The sequence below is a fragment of the Protopterus annectens genome, chromosome 2.part2, assembly GCF_019279795.1.
Source record: "Protopterus annectens isolate FY-2018-M chromosome 2.part2, PAN1.0, whole genome shotgun sequence".
Taxonomy (NCBI): Eukaryota; Metazoa; Chordata; order Ceratodontiformes; family Protopteridae; genus Protopterus; species Protopterus annectens.
The window spans coordinates 838,563,406-838,583,429 of record NC_056730.1 but is presented as its reverse complement, the minus strand read 5'-3'; the positions used below and the strand labels follow the sequence as shown (position 1 = coordinate 838,583,429).

The following is a 20,024-nucleotide window of genomic DNA, read 5'->3' as shown; positions in this document are numbered from 1 at the left end:
GTGTCTGTGTTGATATGTAACATATACACAGCATCAAGGTCAACAGCATTACCGTGGATACATCAGGCATGTGTAGATAGGTAAAAACACCAGTGCTGGCAAACAGACATGCCCACATGAAGACAGACGTCACATGCAGTAGGAACACTAATGAGGTGACACACATATATGGGGATGATATCCAATGCATAATGGGTGTTACATGTGTGTGACACATACATGCCAGTCGTGTTAGTGTCATGTTGATTTGCAAAGATAACTGTGCAGATGTACTAGAAATGTATGTGCAGCAGTATCACTGTACATCTCTGTAAATGTGACCTGTCACCTTCATCATGTCTTACAGATAATGCCTCGTACACGCCTACCAGCATACACCCCTCCACAGTACCCATTAGACATGTTTAATGTGAGCGATAATAAAGTGTGAAGACACTTCTAAGCACTCCCCACTCTCCGGATATCAGGTCGTACATCATACATTCTATCGACCCATGTGTTATTACCCTTGCACCTGCTACTGTTGCATGTACAGCTATATCGTAGTTGCAGCTGTGACTTCTTTTGCATCGATGATGGTTCGCACTTCGTACGGGATCAATTTTTGGGGTCCTGCAAAGGACGCCTATATTCATGTTTAACATGTAGAACTTGCAGGCCCTGTCACACTGGTACTTTGCGGGCAGTGGTTTGGAAAGCAGCAGTGTATTCACCTTTCATGCATGTCTGTCTGTCTATCCATAATAGTTATACCGTGACCTATTTATGTACAGGTGTTATATCTACAGGGACATATGTTTGTTGTGTATATATCTATTCATGTATCGTGTGTGTATATATATATATATGTACATATATACATATGTCTGTACATTCCTCATTTCATAATTTGCTTTGGTTTAAGTCTCTGGATATATGTGTATATATATATATATATATATATATATATATATATATATATATCCATATACCTTTCAACTGTACAGATTTTCACTGAATGTACAGCTGTTTGCCTCTTATCTTTGGTCCATTTTTCATAACTTTGTGTCTATCTGGCAATTTAGTGGCATATCATTAAAGACTGACATTGGTAAATAATGAAAAGCATTTCAGGTTACGACTTCATACCCTTCAGAGAATCCATGCTAGTGACACACCTGTTATTCTATCCACTTTCTATGTTTGTTAGGGCAATATCTGGGGATTGTCCCTATTTGTACCAGTTGTTTTCATGGCTTTGTCCGGTTTCATACTTTACGGGGTTAACAGGTATGAGCCATGTATATATAACGTGGAGAAAACAGCATTCATTTGCTATGCTGTGAGCGGATTACACACGCGCAGGCGCACTTGCATATCCTTATTGTGGGTTACATATGTTTAATAGATATTTGTGCTTACGTGGCCTTTCATAATTCTGACCGTAACAGTTACATATCTGTATTCCGGTTTATGGACTGATGCGAAACACATGTTCACCTTTACATATTTAAATGTGTGTACAGCACGAACGCATTCATTACACTTTAAAGTTATATGTGCAGTGGTCGTAGGTCAACCGGGACTGCATTCACATTGGCCGGATGCCGGAACCACTATTCTATTGGTGTTCTGCCTCATTGATATGCATACCCATAGTACTTAGCTACATCAACATATGCCTCACTGCTTCACTTACAACACAGGCATCCATTCTCCTGCTGGGAAAAACGCGGTACTACATATTACACATTCCCTATTGCCTACTGCTGTGGACCCCAGCTGCATTGTTAATCACTCCAAGGATATGCAGAACACCAAGGCATATAGTCCTGGCACATACAGGTCTTTGATTGTCAGGGTGTTCATCTAGTGATCTGGGTTTAGGCTTGTCCGCCTGGTGAACGGAACTTCCCTGGCCGAGTTCAAATATCAGACGAAGCATATGGACAGGGAGTTTCTCCATGTTATGAATTTTTACCTGTGTTTATAGACACAGGTGTTTGGGCACCTGTCAGCAGCTTATTCTGTTGGCAATACATAATATGGTTTAGGTTGTTACAGTCCATATTCCACGGTGAGGGGTGTTCCCATTCACATTTGACTATTACCTGTATTCAGTCATACGGGGATTATTATTTTGGACATGAAGTGACTACAGTTATGCAGTTGTACATTACACAAATGTGAAGGGTTGTTACTGTAAATATGTACGGACAATACCTCTCAACCTCTTAGAGCACCAAATCTGTGCAAAACCTACATGATGGGGGGACAAATAGGACACATTTTAACTATTGCTCTTACAAGCTTAGAACGTTGATAGAATACTAGGTTTTGCATTAGCATGACTTTTCTGAAGGATGTGGAGTCTTAAACTCAAAATATTTCTCATCATTTAGTGACGTCAATCCTCAGCTATTTACCAGACAGGTGCAGATTGTCAGAGGCACACAACAACAATATGAGGCAAAACTCTAGTCATTCTGCAAATATCTGGACAGTTGAGTGGTATGGTACGGACCTCTGTAATACGCTGTTGTGTTCTGGCACAGCAGTAGCTCATCATTAAAGACTAAAGTCGGAACGTGCTGACACAGTTGGGTTTCAGACTTCATACTCCGGACATTAATGCCAATGTGCAAACTGTTATTCTATCATATTTCTATGTTTCTAAGAGCTATCTTTACAAATTGTCCCTGCTTTTGGACCTTTGTCTCACTTGTATTCACGGCTCTGTCCAGATATCTTGCTCACACAGGTTGACAGGTATGGTCGGTCATGCCTGCACATAGTCAGTGTCCCTCACACTTGATCAGGGTTATCCTGTTTATGTCAGTGTCTTCCTCACCCTCATGCCGTTTGCCACTATGCGAATGTGTGCATTATAGTCTCCCTCCTATTCGTGTCGGGACACGTGCGTCACGGGAAGGTGTTTTATCCTGGGTAGTAGGTTATGCATGACCACTTAGGGCTGGACAGTGTCATGGACCTCTACTGCATTTTCTGACTTGTGTCCAGATATCTACAGGATTGGACATCATGTTGTCATACCCATTCTACTATTTACACAGGTTGGTTATCCCATGAGGGATATCCCAAAAATTGGACAAGACCAAAACAAGTCAGATACCGAAGATTTTTGAGGCTTTACGAAAATGTGCAGGGGGTTTTACATGCAGGGGATACATGGTTTGCAATCCTGACACTGCCTAGGGTGACAATACCTACTACATATGCGTAGGGGTTACTGTGTGTAGCTGTGTCTGCAACGAACCAGTAGGCCAAGTACGGCTGGATTTGATGGACGTTCTGGTACGGAGGCGGGTTGTGTGATGTGGAGGGTATGCTGGGTAGGCCATTATGCATCCAGGTGTGTTGCATTTGTTATGGCCAGTTCCATCAGGACCCATCTGTGGGTATGTGACGGTGACATATCTATACATTTGTATCGCACATTTCCATATTCATATGTTTGTGGGATTGTGTTCTACACTATGGCCTGTCTGCTTGTCTTGCAGCTGTTTCTACATGTGTTTGTGTTTCTTTCCACTTCACCCGCTGCCCCCTCGTACACCTCCGGTTCACCTTTTCTGCATATGACACAGTATCGCCTTTGAAGATTTTACCATTACCCACCTATCCCTCGCACGCAAATTCATCACACCCCATAGATCACTACTTTGGTTGTTGGCCCATGACATGGCCAGAGTAACACATTGACTACCCTACATGTGTCAGGTACCTTTATGGTTGTGTGGACTACCCTGCCATGTTTGCTTTCCACATGCTATACCTCACGCACATAGGTACACGCCCATACTTCACTTTCATTACTTGGTTGGTATACCCGGGTACTATCCATTCGACTGTGTCACATACAAGTTCAGATTATACCGCTGACTTCCGGATTTTGCCAGCCTGTTGTACTCACTGGTAGGATGGTGCCTTTTCCTATGTCCAAGCTATTCCTTACACATATCTGACTGTTGTGGACAATGCCTCCCCACAGTCGACGGTTGTGTTCCCACCTTTTCAATTGGCCACAGTGTGACATTTGCGGTGAACACAGCACATTTTACAGGCCGACACATACCCACAGTCAGTTCGGCAGATAGAACTTACAATTCTTGCCTATATCTAAGCTTATTCTTGTAGCATTTCAGTGTCTTATTCTGTTTCTTATGACATTTATGTAATATACGTACAGAGAAAAACTGTTTAATGCAACTATTACATGACGTCTACGGAATAATTATGTCCTATAATCTCTGGACATTTGCCATTTTTACAAGTTTGTGTCAGGACACATCTGCCCACAGAGGGACTGTTGCTCGCAAAGTGGGACAGGTGGTAATCTTAGTCGACGGTACGGATCATACTGTTCCTTTCGGCCTACATGTGTCCTTATTGTTGCAGCTGTTTATATGCTCCTTCTGTTTCGTTTACATGCGTATTCTATTTCCTATCACATTTGGTATGTGAAATACGGACATACCTTTTGTATGTGACTATTACATGCCTTGTGGGATATGATTCGGACATACGGTCACTACATATATCTACATTTCTCCTTGTGTATTTTGTATAGGACACATCTGCACAGCTATGTACCCTCCCTCACATTATGGGTCAGCTGGTGACCCTCTCCATTGGGCTGGACGTACCTACTGGCGGTGCGCTAACATATGATATGTTTCACTTCCACATGGTATAGCTATCAACACTATGTTGGACTACGGGCACACAGTTTTCATGTCATTTGTTCAAGGGTAGGGACCCGTTATTCCCTACCGTGCATTTGTGTTTGCTTCTTCATTTTCTGTTCACAGGGACTATCTTGCATGCTTTGCATACGTTTCAGTATCCATGGACACTGATAGGTGTGATTACTATTGCTGGCAGAATATAATATTCAGCAGTTTAGGTTGCTCATTGACACGCCTCCATGCGCAACTTCCATATGCCCCATGCACTCGCGCATGTTTCCTATGCATGTGGCTGTGGCGGCTGCGCGCCTTCATTAATATGCATATGGCGCGACTACTCCATATATATGCCACACGGCCGGCGCAAGCCCTACACCGGTCTTGCGCCGAGCTTCATGAATCCCGGGGATAGATATAAATGTAGATATAAATCAGCACAAATATGTCAGTAAAGTTCACCCTTAAGAATGTGTTGCAATTTGAGCTGCTGCCTGTGACTACAGACCCAAACCAACCACACACATGTAATTTCTATCCTGAATTACTAGTGACCTGAGTGCATAGCTGGCCTTAGGCATATGCCAGCTAGGTGGCCGCCTAGGGCACTGCTCTAGCAGGGGCACATTTCCAGTATTTATTTGGTGTAAATAGACCAGGATTGGGGCACCAGGTGGTGTGGAGGGGCGCTGTGGAGCCCTTTTGCCTTGGGCATCAGTTGACCTAAGGCCGTTCCTGCCTGAGTGAGTTATAGACCCTGTCAATATGAGTTAGCAATAAGATGAAAAGAAAAGAAGAATATGTTTGGGGCATCTGACAGATTGGATGGGCTTATTTCGATGAAGTTAAAAAAATATGTTTGGGTCAATAGATTATTTGCTTGACAAGAGACAGGGACATGGCCAGTTGTCATAAAGATGCTCAAGGAGTCCATTTTAGAGTAGGAGCCTTTAAAAAGACTGTCATATTATCAGAGGACATTAACATACACTATTTCTAACTTTGTAAACATTGTCCCACAGCATAAAGTAAAATTTTATTATAAATAGAGAAGTAGTGATGTACTGGAACTGCTGTAAGTCAGCATGGCATTTGGTTCTACTAATGTGGTACAGAGATTGCTGTGTTCTGTACAAGTACTATCAAAGTCCTATATGTTTGTGGTGGTACCGATAATTTAATTTAATGTGTGACGGAGTTTCTCAAATTGAGTGTGAAAGTCATTTTTTCAGCAGGATTCAAGAGCTACCTTTCTGGGAAGGGAGTAAATCATTTTAAACCCCCCATACCAGGAACATCACCTACTATGCCCTGTTTATTAATATAACCAGATCCATGAATGCCGTACATTGAAAAGAGAGAATACCCCCTGCAGTGACTTCTATCTGAGAACACTAGCACTCAACTAATACTAGGAGAACATAGTTTGTTCTCTTTGAAAAACTGTCAGTTACAAAGATTAACTAATATTATGGTAAATTTACAAGAAATATCTCAATGTCCACTGCAAGTATTTTTTTTAGTAAGGGAATAAGTGATTGAGTCATTCATGCATTCATTAATTTATTTGCTTGAGTAGGTAGGTGGACTGGACAACAAGGATCATTTCTCTGCCATGAATGTATATAATATTTCAACATTATATAGGAAATAATTAGACAAGCAAAACAACTAAAAGAACACACTGTAAAAACTGAGGAGGAAGAGATATAATTTTAGCTAAGGCAGAAGTAGGACAGAAAGAGAAAAAAAGGAATGAATGCCAATAAGTAGAGAAAAAGCAAGGAAGAGTCCATTCCCATATGGGAAAAAAATGAGCAGAAAAAAGAGACAGAAGAAAGAATCACCTACAGTGGAAGAAAGAGCACATCAGGACAAATTTATCATGAAAGTAACCGATATAATAAGACAAATTATAAAAAGGTTGAACATAACTAAGGAGTCATCCCATTGTGAAATGAAAAAGATGCTAGACATCCTGTGGGGGTGACAGGAAAGAGAATAATATAGAGAGAATATGAGGCTTGAGTGCAGTGACGGTATACCTGCAAGAACTGCATGTGATATCATGGCTTCTTTAATTAATGCTGATACTATATCTGGCTTCTTCAGTGAATACTGAAAATATACTTGCATTGCTCTACATGTAAGTAACTACAGGAAGCAGTTTGCGACAGTTTCAGAAAGACCTTTTTCTTAAGGTCCGGAACTTTGGATAGAGGAGCGTATCAGTCTATGGACTGCACAGTGTGCTAAATGACCATCCTGTGGCTCTGACTGATTGAACGCCATATTTTGGTCCCAAGGTAGAAGAATGTTATGAACGTAGAAGGCTGATAAGAAATAATTAGATAGTTAGAATCTATATGGTTGGGATGAAATGAATAAGTAAAGGAACACAGGAAAAGGACAGTTTTAAGTGAGTGGAGCTGACTGCAGTTGAAAATATTGAGGTGAGCACTGAAGAAAGGCATTATGTGTATACTGGCCAATGTTTGGATTTAAAAGGTGGAGGGTATTAGTGTTTAGTATTGGATGCATTTAAAGTAAAACAACATGCTTTATTTTATAATTTCTACAGATCAGCTATAATGATGTTACAAGGGAAAAAAGATGGATATTGTATACCAAAATGGACATAAGCACTCTTTTGTTTAGAGTCAAGCAGGCTTCAGATGTCATAGATTTTATGACTCTGTGATATGCTGTTCAAAAGTAGAATAAAAGGTACTTTAAACATGGAAATAATTTTATTTTCTGTACCATCCACACACCGTGAGAAGGATAATGAGAGTTTAAAGATAATGTCAGGATACAAAAGCAAATGGACTGTCTCCAGTTCAAATCCAACAGGAGAAGAGACTGACCAGTCACATGATGCAAGGAGTCTTCTGCCAGGATTTAATTCTTTCCACCTTAATTTGCCTATTGTGTGACTCTGAGCAAGTCGCTTAACCACACAGTCCTCCCAGGTTGCCACTGAAAAGCTTATCCATTTAACAAAGATATTTTAAAAAATCTGTTGTAGAACATGGCACGCAGATTTACATTTATGAGCCTCAGCTCCAACTTGGAATGGATAGAATATTCTGAAACATTAAGGTTATCTTGTGGAGACATTGTTATGGTCTTCAAATGTTTAAAAAAATTACACATTAGCCAGACCAATGGGTATTACCTTCTTAAGCAACCCATATTCTATTCAAAATAATAACTATTTGGTAGAAAAGCTTCAAAAATTATTTTAACTTCAGCAATAGAGTGTTCTCAATAAATGGACTGGAGAAAGAGTATATTATCCCCTGAAGGTATGCATGCAAAGAACTAAACAAAAAAATCCATGCAGATTCTCAACGGCTGTACAGTACATTTTTTCAGTGACACGTGGACTTTTTTTTTAGTTCTTTGCATGGATACCTTCAGTGTTTCTACCATTTTGCTCTAGCACCTACATTCTCCTTACTCAACAGCCTCTGTTTTGGAGAGACCCAAGGTAGTATTTGCACTGAATAGGTTAAAGTCAGCAAAGGCACTATGGAATGTCCCCTTCTCTCTTTGATAAGTTCTAAGGGCTATTTAACATCCACCATATCAAGCAGATGCAACCTCAGCTTAATGACTTATTCATAGTACAGCACACTTAGAGGTACAGCATTATCCCCCTCTCCCACATGCTGCACTGCAGTATCAGTACTGGAAACTGAATCCAAGTACCTGGGGGTGGAACTAGAACCCACAGCTTTCCATCATGAAAGACATGTATGTTACCAGTTTCCTCATACCGCGTCCTCAACTAGGGATGTCCAATATTCAAGAAAGTATAGTTCTTGTATTATTTAAATCACAGCTGCGAGATATTCAGTTAATCAAATGCAATTTGACAGGTGTTCTTTTGACTGGATTTTCTGCATTAGGAAAATAGCCATGTGTTTTACTGAAGTAGTGATCACACAGTTAACTATATAAAAGAGATGATTCAGGGACTCTACCCTGCACGGTGGGAATAAGGGTCTTTGCATCCCACAGCAAACAGTTTTAGGCATATTTATTTTATATCAATCTATAGATTGATAGATAGACAGATAGATAGACAGAGATATATTTTTGTTGTTCTTTTGTCTTTGATCAGGTATTGAAGTTGCCTTCATTGAAATATACTTGATAACATTTTTTTTAGTTCACTGATCATAAATCCTTAGGCACAGAGAGGAGAAATCTGGTTGCTTTCACTTTTGGCATGCAGAAGGAGAGGGTGGACTTACTTGTTTTCTTCCAGTGTCTAATGTGGAATGTTTCAAACAACAAGCATGCATATCCTACCACATGCACATTCAAGCTAAGGTTGGCTGTCGAGTATGACAAGAGTCCTTGCTTGTTCATGCATTCTCCCCACTCTTCCCCAAGGCTGAAAGAAAACAGCACATGGTCCTATACCTTTCCTCAAGAATGGAGGGAATGCAGGCCATGAGATGCTTCTCCTAGTTTCCCTTGAAAACTAGTCTGAAATGTAGGTTACTAACACAATCTATGCAAACAATGTTACAACCAGGGCTTTAACCACAGGTGAGTACAGCAAACTAGGCATTGACAAGAAACTGATAAATGATTCCACCTCCATGTACGTAGCTCAGGGAAGGAGACCAACTAAAGCTAACCACAGTAACTACTAAACTTATTCTTTTCATACCCACTCATTATATATTATTTCATATTATCATTGCAGAATTTACATTAAAGCGTAGCCTGTACTGTAGTGTGTAAACCACTCCATTATTCAAATAATAAATGCTACTCTACCTCTGGTATTTCATCTTTCCTTGCCAGCAAGGTTATTGCTATTTCACGTTCTCCAGGAGCAAATTCCAGGATCACATTGTTTCCATAGAACTCGTTTTCTCCATTTTCAACACTGCAACGCACAAACTGCTTCAGAAGTGTGCCCTTGCTCCGAATTATCCTCAGCTCTAGAGTTTCACCTTCCTAAAAAAAAAGTATTCTCTTTAAACAACAAAAAAAACCTCTACACTTCTCAACACTGCATTTAGGGTTGTCATTTGCATGCAAATAAACTGAATACTTGCATGAAATGTGAACTCCTGGTACTTAATACTCACTTTAATAAAATAAGGCCCTCTGGAAGTTATAGAGAATTCAAACACTCCACCAGGGTCATCATTTTCAGTTATGACAATTCTGCGACTAGTAAAGCCTGATTTGAGAATTTGATTTTCAGCACTGGTTCTGTTGAAAGACAAAACATTTGCAGATTTCAGTCACCTTTGTATTGCTATAAAATCAGACTTAGCAGGAACATTTATAAGTCAAAATGGATTAGCAGACTGTTTATAACTGAAATTGTGTTGTATAATTTAAGTTAGCATAATGTCCTGTTACAAAAGAAATTCAGTATTGTCTGACAAAATTATTTCACAGCTATATGCTGATGGATAGATAGAGAAAGACATGGATACATTGAAAATAGAATGAGAGAGTGATAGTCTATCATCTAGGATCACAACCAGTTCAAAAAAGTGGGACACAAACTCCATATAGTATTCTTGTGTGTCATCAAACTAGAAAGAAGTGGAAATATGATGGGTAAGCAGTGGCAGGAAGTAACAAGGTCTCAGTCTTTATCAACTTAAGCTTAAGGCAATTTTGGCTCAATAAGTGGGAAATTGAATCTAAGCAGTCCTCAAGAACTGTAAAATCGTATCCTGAGAAAGGGGAGTGTCAAAACCAGATATCCTCAACATTTTCTTGGTGATATATATCTCTCCCATAATGACTTATTTTAGCAGCAGCATGTATACTGTGAACAACATGCATACAGTGAACAAGGTGTGAACAAAATCTATTACAGTGAACAAGATGGCAGCCAAGAAAGAACCCTGAGACATGGCTGCATTCCAATGGAATGTGAATGTCAGAATTCAGCCCTAACACCACCTTCTGGAAGCAACTCGAAAGCCAAGAAGAAAACCACTCTAGCACTAAGTCCATAAAGCAACAGCAATTTAGTGTATTAAAAAGATCCCATGGTCCATGGCATCAAATGGCACAGAAAAACTGAGTAAGATCAAGATGGGACACATTCTTTGAGCTCACACCAGAACAAGGTTATTCAAAATTCATAAAAAGGTAATCTGTGAACTGTGCCTTCATCTAAACCTGGACTGACTATTCTCTTAATAGTTCAGAAAATGTCAGAAAGGAATACATCCATGTATGTTCCACCTTCTCGGTAATATTTCCTATAAATGGGAAGTTAAAGACCAGACAGTAATTCTTCAGAAGGTACTGATCAAGTAATAGATTCTTCAGAAGAGGGGTAAGAAAAGCCTCCTTTAAGGATTCAGAGAACACCACATGTTCTCAAAGCAGATCTCATTATCTAGAAAATGTATCCAAGAACACAAGACCCGTCATAACTAGTCATGTAGGATCAGGGTCCAGACTGCAATGCATAAAATGCACAGAAGAAACAAATGACATGGCATTGTTATAGTCCATATGGTTTAATTCTAGACAACAGAAGTCTGGAGAATCTACCCCTGACCACTAGATGCCACAAAGGGTAAATCAGAAGTGAAGAATTGCTTAAATGCTAGGGACCTGACTTGAAAGACTAGAGCTGAAACCACTGACAAAAGAAGCCTGTCAGTTGATAGAGTGCTCTTTCAGCAACTGCGAATATCTTGCAGTAACTTCACTAAAAACACTTTCAGCATCAGTGAAATTTGCCCTTTACCCGACTGTTATTTGACCATGAAATTGGTATATATAAGTGAGGGGGTATAACAGGGTTGTCCCTCAACATAGAGCGATGTATGAGGTTTGTCAAAAGTGGCTTTTGTCAAGTTATTTTTAAGGTTTTTATTACTTACTAAATGTTCTTCTCGGCAATCAACATGATTCTCTCACAGACCTCAATGCTTGTTTCACAAGAAAGTGAAATCTGGACATTAACTTTCTTTTATTTTATTATTACTATTATTATTATTACTACTATTATTTCTTTATACATCTTCCCTTCTAACCATGTACTGCCTTTGGCTGTTTGCCCTATCATGGTCACCCAGCCCTAGTTCCCAGTGGCTCCTTTTCATGGCCTGACCCATCAATGGGTAAGCCTCACAACTATTTGTGGCATTGTATAACTCAGTGTTTTAGCCACAAGAAGTGACTGTCCTATAAGATCTTTCAAAAGTAGAGCTGGAAGCTCTCATACTTGCAGAGGCTGGTCATGTTACCTTAGTGTGGGGGTAGCTACTGCAATTACAAAAACATGGTAGAGCCAGCAAACAGTGGACCATAATCCGTTTATTGAGGGAAGAAGGAAAGAAACATACCAGTTTCGGCCATAACCGGTATGTTTCTTTCCTTCTTCCCTCAATAAACGGATTATGGTCCACTGTTTGCTGGCTCTACCATGTTTTTGTAATTCTTTGATGCTTCTGAGCCGTGCAGTAGCCGTACGTGCAGAGGTCTGACTGTACTTATCTTGGATTTACTCCATAGCTACTGCAATGACATAAGGTGCCATTGCTGCCTCCTGTCTAACCTGTGATGCCCTGCAAGTCCCTTGGCCTCCACTAGGGGCAGTACAGGCATTAGAGTCTCCAAACAAACCTTCCTTTTCCAGGATATGAGAGCAAACCATCAACTGCTTCATCTTCTCACTGCCACAGGTTTGCCACCATGACCAATCCATTTTTTCCAGTCTATACAGAAATCAAAATGATTGAGCAGTAATTAGAAAATAAATGTACAAACTCTGATTTTCTGTCATTCCATCACAACAGAATGTCAGAGTTTGTAAAATTGCAGCCTAAGACTGATTTTAAAAAGACATTGTTTTAATATAACACAATCCTGTCCAGGAATATCTTAGTTTAAAAAAAGTCAAGCAAAAGACATTCTGGCTCTAATTGATGTGCCATTCATGTCACAAAATGGCCAAAGAGATGGGTGAGAAGAAGGCAATGGGCACAGAAGCTTCAGCGTTGTACAAACTGTGTGTTTTTTTCCTGTTTCTATTTTAGCCAGAGATATGAGCCATATCACCCCGTCAATCTTTCATTGTTGAACACTTATGTCATCTTTCACCAGTGGGTCTACATTTAAATAGCTAGCACACCAAAATTCCTAACCAGAATACTGCACTACAATAAGGTAATGGTGTCTCAATATGTACCACGATGATGAAGGATGAGATACTGTGTCTCAATATGTACCACGATGATGAAGGATGAGATACTGTGTCTCAATATGTACCACGATGATGAAGGATGAGATACAGTGTCTCAATATGTACCATGATGATAAAGGATGAGATACTGTGTCTCAATATGTACCACGATGATGAAGGATGAGATACAGTGTCTCAATATGTACCATGATGATAAAGGATGAGATACGGTGTCTCAATATGTACCACGATGATGGATAAGATACTGTGTCTCAATATCTGTCATGATGATGAAGGATGAGATACTGTGTCTCATTATGTACCACGATGATGAAGGATGAGATACTGTGTCTCAATATGTACCCCGATGATGAAGGATATGATACTGTGTCTCAATATGTACCATGATGATGAAGGATGAGATACTGTTTCTCAATATGTACCACGATAATGAAGAATGAGATACTGTGTCTCAATATGTACCACAATGATGAAAGATGAGATACTGTGTCTCAATATGTACCACAATGATGAAGGATGAGATACTGTATCTCAGTATGTACCACAATGATGAAGGATGAAATACTGTGTCTCGATATGTACCACCATGACAAAGGATGAGATACTGTGTCTCCATATGTACCATGATGACGAATGATGAGTTACAGTGTTTCAATATGTACCAAGATGATGAAGGATGAGCTACTGTGTCTCAATATGTACCACAATGATGAAGGATGAGATACTGTGTTTCGATATGTAGCACAATGATGAAGGATTAGATACTGTGTCTCAATACTCTATCCTTCAGTTTGCCATCTCCTTTTGCCACTAGGTGGCAGCATAGACCATGGCAAACCACAGCATTATTCTTCCTATGTGCTTCCTGAAAGATAGCAGTTATTCCCACTATTTCTCCCCTCCTGGACTAGCCAACCCATATTTATATCTTGCCTACACTACTTCCCCCACAACATAGCTCCAGCCCAATCTTTAAGTGTATGAGCTGTAGTTTCTGATAGTTTTTTTTATAGCTCTCATTTCTTCTTGGCTCTACCCGCTCCGTTCACCCTGCGGGCTCACTCCTCTCCCCTACCCTGCCTCCAAATGCCACCCACCCCAGCACCTCTACACTTATACTACATTACCACACACCACCTCCTAACACCTAATCAACTAACCACCACACCCACATTAATCACTCTCCTTCTACTTCAAACCCCATTACCTGCACCCCTACCCCACCATGGCCCCAATACTACCTCCATTCAACTTATTGCTAACCTACTCCATAATGCCACTGTTGCTTATCCCTTACTTACTAACTGCATAGGAACAAGTGATTCATGTTTTTCACTCCCCAAGAAGCCATACTATCACACTGCCTGAATCTAATAAGCTAGAACATCTACTTACTCCCCCCTTAACTATCCAATCAAACACCTCATAAATACTATTAGAAATTGTTACATCAGCCCAAAAACTAAAAAATACCAAACCCTTCTTTATAAGATTCTGAAATTAATCATTAAATATCAAAGTAATCTCACCAGGGATGGTGACATCCACCCAAACCCAGGTCCATCCTCTACCAATAACTCTAGCATCAATACTACCTCATCCTCTATAAACCATACCATAAACAGATCTCCTAACTCATTCCTGGTGAGCCATCTAAACATCAGAAGTGTAAATAATAAAGTTCAACACCTCCATGCCCTACTAGATCACCTTTCTCCTGATATTCTTTGTCTCACTGAAACCTTGCTCAAACCAAGCACCTTAGATAGTGAGGTCATACCACCAGGTTACAATATATTTAGACATGACCGCACTGCTAAAAAAGGAGGGGGGGTAGCTGTTCCCTACAAATCCATGCCAGAAATGACCATTGACAGTCATCAACCCTTCCAAAATACTAATGCTGAAATCATTACTACTAAACTACACATCAATAAAAGCAGAAGTATATATATATTATCTGTGTCTACATCCCCCCAGGCAAAAACATACCAGTACTTGAGGACATACTAAACTGGCTATCAAATAATTATCCCCAAGAAACCATTGTACTCAGAGATTTTAATGTAGACTGGTACTCATGCTCCTCTGAACCCCCCACTTCCCACATTAACCTTTATGGTTTCTCACAAGCCATATCCTCCCCCACCAGGATCACTAAACCTAACAATAAAGAAACTATATTAGATTGGATACTTATTAACAATCACCCACTCATGTATAAAGCCAGAACCTTGCCCAATGACATAAGTGATCATCATCTCACCTATATCATCAGGCAAAAGGCTGAAATCCACAAACAACCCACCAATAAAACAATCAGAAACAAGAAAGATTTTAACTTTAAGAATTTCTAAACAGACATTAAACTTTGCAACTGGTCAGTTCTAAAGCATCTCCCACTAGAAGAAGCTGTACAATACTTTAATACTAAATTTTTATCCATCCTAGAGAGCCACACTCCAACTTGTGCCATTAAGACTAAAACCAAAAGCACCCAATGGCTTACAGCTGCAACTAGGCAAAACATCTTACTAAGAAATAAAGCTTAGGCCACTTGGCATGCTTCAAAAAACCTCACAGATCAACAACATTATAGACAATTAAGGAATGACGCAAAAAAAAATCTGTCACTACCGACAAAAAGAACTACTATCACAACCTACAACAAAAACACCAGAACAAACCAAATAAATTCTGGGCAACTCTAAACACACTGCTCCATCCAGGATGATCTACCACCCCTGTCCCCTCAACTTACAACTCACATTTTCCAGCAGAGGTAGCCAACTCCTTCAAAAGCTTCTTTACAGAAACTATCCAAAACCTAGCCAATAACTTTTCCCCCAGTGCACTAAATCCCTCTGCCTCTACACCAACTACCCAAACCACCTACAAATTTCAACCAGTCTCAACTTTATTTATCCTTACTCTAATTACTACCCTTGCCGCAGATCTCTTACCAACAAATTACCTACAAAAAGCAGCAGATGCTGTAGCCTACCCTATATCCATTATGATCAACCGATCCATATCTGAAGCTACCATTCTCACTACCTGGAAAGTATCCCATATCATTCCAATCTACAAGGGAGGCAGTTGCACTGACATCTCAAACTACAGACCCATAGCAATACTCTCTCCTATAGCTAAAATCCTGGAAAAATGTATCCAAAAACAACTCCTAGCCTATCTTCTTGATAATAATCACCTGTCAAACTCTCAACATGGCTTCAGACCAAACCATAGTACCACCACTGTCCTACTGTCCTTCACCAATGCCATAAATCACAACCGTAATAGCAATAAACTCTCCTCAGCCATCTTCCTAGATCTTTCCAAAGCTTTAGACATGGTAAACCACCAACTTCTCCTGCAAACCCTAGAAATAATCTCCCTAGACACCCATGCTATACAATGGTTTAAGTCATGTCTGGGAGGTAGACAACAGGCAGTCCTATGGAAAGACAACTTATCTACCCTCTTACCTATAACTCTTGAATTCACCTAAGGATCCATCTTAGGGCCCCTCCTATTTTCCATATTCATTAACGACTTACATAAAGTAATACCAGACACTACCTGTATCCAGTATGTGGATGACACAACCCTGATCTGCTCTGCCACAACCCCAGAAAAATTACTGACACTATCTCAAAACACATTTACCATGGTTGAAAATTGGCTCCTCTATCACTGTCTAATATTAACCCCCCCAAAAAAACAAATTGCTCCTGTTGTCCCCATCTCATAAGACTTCCTCTCTAACCTTCTCCATTACATCTAACAATGGCACTGTTATCTCACCAGACCCCTCAACCAAACTACTAGGAGTCATAGTTGACAACAACCTAAAGTTTGATCTGCATATTGACCACACCATCAAAACAGTAAATAAAAAACTTGGCTCTCTACATAGAATCAAACCTTTCTTAACTCCCCTTGCCAGAACTGTTCTTGTTCACACTAATCTCCTATCCACACTTCTCTATGCCTCCCCCCTATTCACCAACCTGAATAAAACCTCCCTGAACAAACTCACAACCTGCCATAATCACATTGCCAGATTTGCCACCGCCTCTGCCTATAGGACCCATCATTGCCACAACCTCAAACTACTAAGCTGGCTTGAACTACCTAACCTTCTACTAACTAGCCAACTAATAATCGCCCACAAGATTCTCTATTAGCCCGAATGGACACCCGATCTTAAAACACTCATCACCCCCTACCATAACCTTAAAACTCTCCGATTCTCTAACAAAATGTTAGCTTTCACCTTCAAAGCAAACAACTCAGCTGGGAAAGCTCTGTTTATGAACTCTGTTGGTAAAGTCTGGAACTCTCTCCCTACAGAACTAACCTTACAACCCTCTCCAACCCAATTTAAAAAGAACGTTACTCAATACTTCACTTTGCGATGGCTCTGTCCTTGCTCTACCCCTGACTAATTCCCCACACTTTACTACTGTTCACCTAACTATGGTCTCTTAGCAGTATCTCTGCATCCTACCTATATTACTCTGTACTGCCATGTGATTAAGTGAAGTCTAGAACGTATTTTATGTAACATAATTATATATGTACCTCTTGAATGTTGGCCTGGGAACTTCAAAAATGACCTACAAATAAATTGTATAACCTCTATTCTTTAATTACTCTTATAATGGAATGGTTTCATTATGTAATTATGTAAAAAAGTCTCTGGATTGTATTTCTCTATTGCTGTCTTATGTCTACTGTATGGAGCTTTTCTCCCCAGGCCTCCGCTGAAAATGGACATATATCCAGTCGGGCCTTCCCAGTTAAGAAATGTAAAATAAATAAATAAATATATGCCACGATGATGAAGGATGAGATACTGTGTCTCAATATGTACCATGATGATGAATGATGAGATACTGTACCTCAATATGTACCACGATGATGAAGGATGAGATACTGTGTCTCAATATGCACTACAATGATGAAGGATGTGATACTGTGTCTCAATATGTACCACGATGACAAATGATGAGATACTGTGTCTCAATATGTACCACGATGATGAAGAATGTGATACTGTGTATCAATATATACCTCAATGATGAAGGATGAGATATTGTGTCTCAATATGCACTATGATGATGAAGGATGTGATACTGTGTCTCAATATGTACCACGATGACAAATGATGAGATACTGTGTCTCAATATGTACCACGATGATGAAGGATGTGATATTGTGTATCAATATATACCTCAATGATGAAGGATGAGATACTGTGTTTCAATATGTACCACAATGACAAAGGATGAGATACATATTTATTTGCTTACTAGAAAAGTAAACTGGTTGTCCTCAGACCCTTTTCAGCTATGATGTGGACTGCAATGGCAAGAGTATATACAGCACATATTTGGACAGTTTGATGTAGCCAATCAAGCAACATGTCTTGGTATGTGGAAAGAAACCAGAGCACCAAGTCAAGTCCACAGAGAAATATGAGAAAATGCAAAGCTTCATAACAACACTGACTAGACTTTAGGACTAAACTCCAGACCCTGGTATCGTCAGGCAGGTATCTGGTGTAAAGCACTGTACTGCACCAGGACTACTTCAAGAAGGTTTAGAATATGTGTTTTAGTAGCTGAAGAAGCAAGATTCAAGTTTAAATTAACAAAATTGTCTGATAGTTGCCTTATAGGATTAATGAGCTCTTTCCTCTAGTTCAGTGGTACAAGGTTTGATTCCCTCAATTTCCATTGTCTACGTGTGTGACTCTGAGCAAATCTCTTAACCAGGCACCACTCCCAGGCTGATAAAAAAGGTCCATGGAGATCAGTGCTCTGCCTCAGAAAGCAAATACAAATAAATAAATAATAATGTGAGAAGACAGTGATAAGGCATCTAATGCATTGTCAAAGAAAGTTGGGAGAACAAGTCAACGAAAGGATTCATACCTGTACAGGGTAGATGGAATAAGTGAAACTAAAATATTTGGCAATACAATCTTGGATGGTCAGACTGTGCATTTTTTCCCTCCAGCATCTCTGTTAATTTGTTTAAAATTGATTCTTCATGAGACGGTTGATGCCAGAAAGACTGAATCCAAAAATACTGAGAGGAAAAGCATGAATGTGACTGCCCAAAAGTAAAATGGCATTTGAAAACCATATCAAATTATGAAATCAACATATTGACAGGACTTATTTGCAGAGGTTGGAGAGGGGACAACCCCATGCACAGCCCATCTGGAGACTGCTGTACCCCTACACTCAATTAATCTATTTTGATTAGTTGTTCATAAGTCCTTGGAGTAAATGGGAAATAGAAAAAAATCCAAACATGAAAAAACATAAATGACCCACAGATAAAAATGCCATCCAAATAGGTTCAGAGATTAAAAAAAGTCAAAAAAATACTTTTGTTTTAGTCTAAGGACATGCAACCTCAGAATTAGTAGAGAGGTGGTGGGGCACAGCCTACTTGATTGGGATGAAGGGGGGAGTTTACATGTGTGCACTTTTAAAGAAAGATGCATCTAGTTATTACTTTCAGCATGTTAGGATTCAGTCTTTCTTGCTGTAGCCAGTTCATGTATACATATTATATAGTTGCATGCATATTATATAATTAATATTAATCAGTGATTACTATAATAATATAAATACTTCAGAATATTTATTCTATTCTTGAGCTCTTCACATTTTTCTCTCTATTAACCACAACATAATGCAAACAATGCACAAACAATTCACAACACTATTTTTGTGTATATGTATTTAAATATGCAGTGGGTGGCACAGGGACACAAAGATCAGTATTGCTGTCTCATAGTGCTTACTTCTTAGTTGGACTAACCTCTGTACTGCTTCTATACATCGTCTGTGTACTTGCATAGTTTTGGACAGCTATTCTATATTACTGCTACATCAGAAATAAATGTTGTAGGTTAATTGGTGATACTCTAAGTGTGTGTGTCTGTGTGCGTGTGTGCGTGTGTGTGTGTGTTGAGTTACATCACACCTAGGAATCGTTTCTATGCCTTGGTTCAGTTGGTCCACAGTGACTGCTGGCATGGGCTCTGGCACACCAAGACCAGGAATTATGTTAATTGAGTAATCAAATAATAATGGTGAAAGCAT

General features: G+C 39.6%; 1 protein-coding gene across 1 annotated transcript in view; it reads right to left on the bottom strand.

Annotated features, from left to right (window-relative positions):
• Positions 1 to 20,024, bottom strand: part of ADGRV1 (adhesion G protein-coupled receptor V1) — a 3,979,741-nt gene that overhangs the window by 3,635,650 nt on the left and 324,067 nt on the right. Inside the window, exons 12-13 of the mRNA XM_044064182.1 lie at positions 9,800 to 9,926; positions 9,483 to 9,665 (exon numbers count right to left, since the gene is read on the bottom strand). Coding sequence (XP_043920117.1) covers positions 9,483 to 9,665; positions 9,800 to 9,926 — 310 coding nt within the window. The remainder of the gene's footprint in view (positions 1 to 9,482; positions 9,666 to 9,799; positions 9,927 to 20,024) is intronic.